Below are 6,758 nucleotides of genomic sequence, written 5' to 3'. Positions count from 1 at the left end.
ACCTCTAGTTAAATTTGCTCAGTTTTGGGTGTCTGGGTGCCAGTCTCCCATCCAAGGATGGTCCTACTAGAAGAACACACTATTGTACTCCTAACTCAGCGCAACCTCCCACTGTCAGAATCGATCATCAGACATCACATCCCTTTGCAAGGACTCTGCCACTGATGTGGTTGAAGAGTATGAGTACAAAAGGCACATGTAAGGACACAAGGGCAGGTGACCTGGAACAGGACACGGTCCTGATCTCATGCCTAAGGACACAACTTTTGGCCCCTGAAGTAATTGCAAGTTAAGATACTCGTGAGTTTAGTGAGGATAAGCTTTGTCTTGTAGGGTGAATATTCAGAACGTGGTGCGGGTTAGTTACAAGATCTGCATATTTTGCCCAACAGGGGACTATTATGCAAAACTCATTGCCATGATCTTTAACAATTTTAAGATTCATCGTTCAATTTTAAAAATAAGGCATAGAAAAAAAGAGCAACAAATAATTTGCAAGGGTTTGAGCAACCTTTTGTTTTGTCACATTTCCAAAGAAAGAGCTTGCCGATCCTGCATCCCACCACAGCACATCATTTGATGTAATCTCCAGCTGAGCAGCTCCTGCAGAACAGCTCTTGCGGAGGTATGTCATAGCCGTCAGTACTTGTGGCCATACTCAGAACAGTGGCAGATGCCTCTCAAAACTGCATTTGGTAAAAAAGCATTTGTAGCCAAACAGTTTTGTCTGGCAGGGGATAAGTGATCCCTCCTGCAAAGCAAAGGCACAGTAAGGAAAGCAATTGGACGCACATTTAAAGAGAATGATGCAGGTGCCTGCTGAAGGGTTGTCTTACCAGGATTTATTGACAAAAAAGGGGAAAAGATGGGATCAGAGCTTTGAGCTCTTTCTAGCCAGACATACTATGGGACCACAAGCCCTATAGCCATCCCCTCCCTCCCTTGTGGCCATCATAATCTGTGAGTTAATTACAATCCCTTCCTGGCAGGGAGGGGAAGCACAGTGAGGGGCAGGTAGTCCCTCTGCTCTGGTCCATGTGCAGCTCAACCTCTGGGACAGCCATTGTCCAGCTCTCAGTATCTAATAAGAGATTGCATCACCAGATACTGCAGAGTCTTACTGTATTTGTATAAAAGCTGCTTTAATCAAAAGACTAGCCATTAAGTTGCCAGTGTTCTTAAGCATGCTTCACCAATTTTTCCACTTTCAAGACTCAAGTAGACAATTTTTTTTAATGTTTTATAAATGATAAAAAATTCACATCAGATGTTAACAGAATTAAGCATACTTATTCAACACACATGGGGCCTCTGAAAAAAACGTTATTCAATTTAATAATTTTAATTTACATTGTATATGTACAAGAGCATTTCTTTCAACCCACAGGTTAACACCACAAAAAAAAAAAAAAAAAGAAAAAGAAAAAAGGAAAAGAAAAAAGTACTGCGGTCAGCGGAGTGAAGAAACTCTTGAAACACTGTTGTCTGAAATAAAAGCAAGGCACTCTCCCTTAACACCTGATATATTCCTGAATTCTGCCTAGACAAAGGCATGTTCACACTGAGAGAGCTCTAAGAAAAGAAGTAGATTTAGTCTGCATTAACTCTTTCTTTTAGCACTGTGACCTGTCGCTGGTTGTACTCTAGGATGAATCTGTGTATTGAAGTGGACATGAAGGACAATTCCATGGATGACATGACTTGGGAGAGTATCACAGTTAAGACTATCTATGGAAGACTGGAGGACACCGGCTACGTGAAGTCTCGCATGGCGCTCTGGACCTGCTACCTCCCACTCACATCCCACTTAATAAACAAACCTTGCTCAACAAAAAAGCAGTTTGACTGTACTATGCTGATTTGCCTGAAAATTCTTTGTGAAAGGGCCCACTCGCAAGTAGCGCCTGCGCGCCCTCCTATGGCTGGTGCTCAGCACCCGGCAGGATTTATCCCTAGTTAAAAGTCATTTCTCGAGGGACCTTGTGTCTTACACAAGGAGGCAAAAGTGAATATACTTTTGGATTTTGCGTGGGTATGTTTTTGTATGCGCACATGTGTGTGAGTGTATATATATATGTATATATATATATTTAGTATATACAAAAGCAAATTCAGTCAAAATATATTTGTCTTGCTGGTCAGGCTTGTTACAGCAACCTACAAGAAACATTAGCTTCTCTGATATTTAATTATGCTATTATGTTTGCACATAAGCTTAAAAGTCAATACAAAAAGCAATACTTTTCCAAATATTATCTGCAGGTAAACCGGAAATATTAACTATAGTGATTAGAAGTCTGTTTCCCTATTGACACTACTATAAATCTTGATATAAGAATAATTTTTTCATAAAAGCACATCCAAACATAGTAAGTGATAAAATACCAGATTACTATCTGAAAACCATACAGTGACTCGATATCTGGGTTATCCTTTGCAGCAATTAGGCAATTCATTTGGCATCTGTTTGATTGTATAATTTAATTTTCCATATAAACAGCATAGTTTAAAAAAAGACAAAAGCTAGAATGTTTAAAGCTAACAAAAGATACAGTGACATCAGGTTGACATTCAAAAATTTCCTTAGCAAAATGACCAACAAAATTTCGACTTAATACAGTGCATATAAAGTTTTTTTTAGAACTAAACTTTTTAAATAGTATTTGAATTTAGCAAAACATGAGCAAGATTTTAATATCAAAGTGCTAAACAGTACTGCCTTAGAAGTCACTGCAAATAAACTGTAAAATAACTCTGCTTGTGATTGGACAGATATTTTATATACAAATGGTTAATAAAAAGACACGCGCACACACACACGCACACAAATATAGGTATATACATATATATATATACACATTATATATATGTATATAGTTTTCCAACTGGTGTATCTGAGTCAGTGTGAACACCCCATTTAGTTATCATGTGTAACAGGGCTCCCATGAGCTGGCAGTCATTGCAATAAATACAGGCAAAGCCATTACAATATACCATGCATACAAACATTTATACAAATAAAGACACTATGCAACAAATTATTTCATATTAATATGGCATCAACAGTATAAACATACAAAAAGGAGTACGAACACGGAATGTTTAAACGCAGCCCACTATATCCTTCCTAGCACTTACATTCATACTATTTTACAAGACTTGCTTGTTCTTGAAAACCATCTTCTGTCTGTTTACTAACTAGTCACTTGTGTTAGAAGTCTAAAACTGAACTATCCCTGATGCTGACCCTGTATGCTCCAATCACTACTTACTCGGATTTCCTTAGCTAAGGAACAACTGAGCCACAATTGCTCCCGTGTCTTCCACATACATTTGTCAATAAGTCGCGCTACATGGAATCAAGTTTGGAAAACTCTGTCAGGTAAGTTAGTGCATGTAAATTTTCTCACTTGATTTCTTCCGTTTGTTTTGATAGTAAAATAAATTAGTTAATAAACGAGACTTAGTAAGACAGCACTTTAAAAAATTGCACTTGAACATGGGAGCTAACAGCCATTGTCATTTTGCTATATTTGATTTGTATGAAATGTTCAATTGAATGTACTTTGCTAAAAAAAGTGAATTTTTGTTTCGATTGTGCTGATGTATGTGCCCTTGATGCAGGAAGTATGCTAAAGGTATTCTCACAAAACACATACTACCCTGGCAAACAACTATTCGCTGTTCTTGTTTTCAAATACAGCTTCTACAATTACTCCTCATACACCATGAGGTGTTAAACAACAGATTTAAAACAGTCATGTTAACCTTTTACTGCTGCTGGGATAGCATTGTCCAAAAGTGCCATAATAGCCATTTAAAAAACCCAAAATCACACGAAAGAAAACAAAGAACACAACCCCAAAACAGTAAGCCAGTAAGTTTCAGGCCTCAGGTTGTAAGGACAAAGCGCCAGAAAAGACCTCAATTTAGACTCGGAGCTGCTTTTCTGTTAAGTGAGGGCAGAAATGTTAGCTGTAAGTCACGATCTGTTTGCCTGCTCTGGTGGGCATTTGCCTTTTCAGAGGGTGGTTAGACTCAGAAGGGTAAGGTGTCCAGAAACAGCCTGTCGATAATGGAAGGAGCTGGCACCAAATCTTCCAGTTTCAGGTAAAAGATGCGCTGCAGTCCCAGTGTGCAGAGAGAACGCAAGTCAGCCAGAACACCCAGTACCTTCGGCTCTGCGGACTCGAGCGGTTGTCCTTTGTTTTGGCAACTGAAAGTTAAGTGATCTTTCAAACTGCTTGTGATCTTGTTGCATAGCTCTTCCACTTTCTTTGGTTCTTTTAATCCATGCCGTTCTATAAAGACAGAGGAGAAAACACATCAGCATCCCTACCAAAAATCGAGAGAACTCATTTTCTTTGGTTTAACCCAAATCTATACTCTGGCACTCAACGCAAAAAGTGCTTTGAAAGCATAATATTTCTCAGAACAGTTGGGGTTATATGATGTCCGTTAATCTTTCTGTCACATGAAATAAGAGGTTGCAAGTGCCATTTTCTCTTTAGCTGCTAAAATAGGTGGCAGAGATGCTCAAATACAATTTAAATTCTAGTACAAGCAGTCCAAGCATCCTGTGTATCTTGCATTATTTTCATGATATGAGACAGAATTAATTGGGTGATTTTCCAGCAAAACTATCACAGGAGGTGTTTTGGAGATTTCCGTGCTTCCCCACCAGTTGTGAATGCTCAATAACTATGGCAACCATTATTTATTCAGTGAATTCAAGTGGCGATCGATATCCTCAGCCAGCTCCATCAGTGCCCAGCCTAGAATTCCACCAGGAATTTGCAGGCACTCTTATAAGAAACTAAAGGCACCTTACCACCCTTTGTTATTTTGATCAGGCATTGCTTTTTAGTTTATTCATCTTTAAAAGGTCTAAGATAAAAGAAGCCTGGAAGTTAACTATTTTGTTTTAAGTGAGCAATTCCTAAAGAGAAAAGGCTGCTGTATTATCCGTCACAAAACCCAAAAATCAGCATTCCTGAAAGGAAAGGTAGCTGGATACCTTTTTAAAGTATCAGTTTAAAATACTACAATGACTCTTTAAGCATAAGTAGAATGAGTCAGATTTGTGCTTGATTGAAAGCAGTCTCTTTACTGCTACACAGGGAAAGAATTGTGTTGTTTGCTATCCAGATTTAGTAGATAAATCAATATAACATTTCAGACCAATCATCTCAATCAATTTTGTGATGCTTTGATTTGACTTTGACTTTGAAATTCACAGTTAAGTAGGAATTGGCTTCAAAAACAAAGTCATAATACTTTACATACGAAATAAAATTATACCAGATAGGGCTGTCAAAGAAAACGCAGGTTAAATCAATTTTTATCAACTTAATGTATAAAAACAGTGACAGCAGCAGATGAGGAGTAATTGTGGCAGTTCTCGTGTTTGATGCATCTGAAGTTGTCTTTTGTCCCTGGCTGTCTCCCCAGTCCCTGGCAGCCATGGTCCCTATAGTGCCCAGTGCCCCCGAATCTTGTTCCTCTGCTCCAGGCGAAGCAAGCAATAGATGTTTTCTCTGTCCATTCTTTAATGAACAGTGAAAAGAGTTCAGTTTCCTTTACTTCCAGAAGCAGTTTCCTTTAATTTCAGAAGCAGGCACACAGTGGTGCCTTGCCCAGATGTGTATATAAACTCCTCACCGGCTCCCTGCTTTAGCGAGATGTTTGTGACAAACCAATAAAACAGATGGGGTTCAATGAAGGCAGTCAGAAAGGTGAAGGTCTGCTTTTCCACTGATATTCACCCATTTTACACTTCTTTCAACTTTATTTACTTAGGCAAAGCTCACTCCTGAAGAATACTGGTTTGGGATCAGAATCAGAGACGTGTACATCTCCGGCCAGAAGCTCTATCATTTAAGTACCATCAATCTGCCCTGTTGCTTCAGAGCAGTACTCATCCAAGCAGTAACATCTGCTTCAGACATCTTTTTCACCTTGCAGGAACTAAAACCACTAGGCATTCTAAGTGCCTTGTTTACATTAAAACATGAGGAGTCAATGAATATTTAAAGCCTTTCCAGTAAATGGTGTGTAGTGTAAGCATGTAAGCCTTAACTATACAGGTCACTGAGAGTAAATACTTAGGCAGATTCTGCCATTAAAAATCTTGGCAAATAAATATTTTATACAGGTTTGAAAAGCTGTAGGGTTTGGTTTTTTTTTCTCTCAACCACTAGCCTACTGAGAGAATCTGCAGGACATTAAATTAATCTCGCAGTCTTTGAACAGTTCCCCTCTTTTAATCTGTTTTGAGGCTGTTTCCTGGCTGTGTAAATGAAGATACCTTTATAAGTCTAGGGAGCTGAAATACTAGAATGGATCCAAAAATCTGACTACAAATTAGCAGAGCACATTTTTAAACCAATGCCTCAGTAGGTGTGTACTTTGCTGCAGAGTATGGAAAATTATCTCTGGCTCCAGAGCGTATAGAAACACTGTTAACATTTCCAGCCAGAACTACACGGTCTTTGTCTCACACTGGCAAGTTCAGAAGGTGTCTTTAGTGGCTAGCCATGAAACATGCCAATGGAAAACACAGTATGTGCAAAGATCATAATATTAGTAGCCGTACTTAACAAAATTCAGAATTAGGAGATACTCCATCCTTAAGCCTCTCTCTGGTTCTACAATATTAAAGAAGTCTCTGAAAACCCAAACTGTTTCCTCCTGCATGAATCGCCGTGCAATGGCCTCTGCTACTTGCAGATCTCTACAAAGGAAATTCCTTATGACTG

At 38.8% G+C, this 6,758-nt stretch overlaps 1 protein-coding gene across 3 annotated transcripts in view; it reads right to left on the bottom strand.

The window, feature by feature from the left end:
- Nucleotides 1-1,214: 1,214 nt before the first annotated feature.
- Nucleotides 1,215-6,758, bottom strand: part of NR4A3 (nuclear receptor subfamily 4 group A member 3) — a 29,086-nt gene continuing 23,542 nt past the window's right edge. For all 3 annotated transcript variants that reach the window (XM_061448966.1, XM_061448965.1, XM_061448964.1), the window contains exon 8: nucleotides 1,215-4,301. In XM_061448966.1, coding sequence (XP_061304950.1) covers nucleotides 4,039-4,301 — 263 coding nt within the window. In that variant the 3' untranslated portion in view covers nucleotides 1,215-4,038. The remainder of the gene's footprint in view (nucleotides 4,302-6,758) is intronic.

The sequence above is a fragment of the Pezoporus flaviventris genome, unplaced genomic scaffold (assembly GCF_033815535.1).
Source record: "Pezoporus flaviventris isolate CSIRO_AGI_PZ_B2104156 unplaced genomic scaffold, CSIRO_AGI_Pfla_v1 ptg000007l, whole genome shotgun sequence".
NCBI classification, from domain to species: Eukaryota; Metazoa; Chordata; class Aves; order Psittaciformes; family Psittacidae; genus Pezoporus; species Pezoporus flaviventris.
This window is presented reverse-complemented; position numbering and strand designations above follow the sequence as displayed.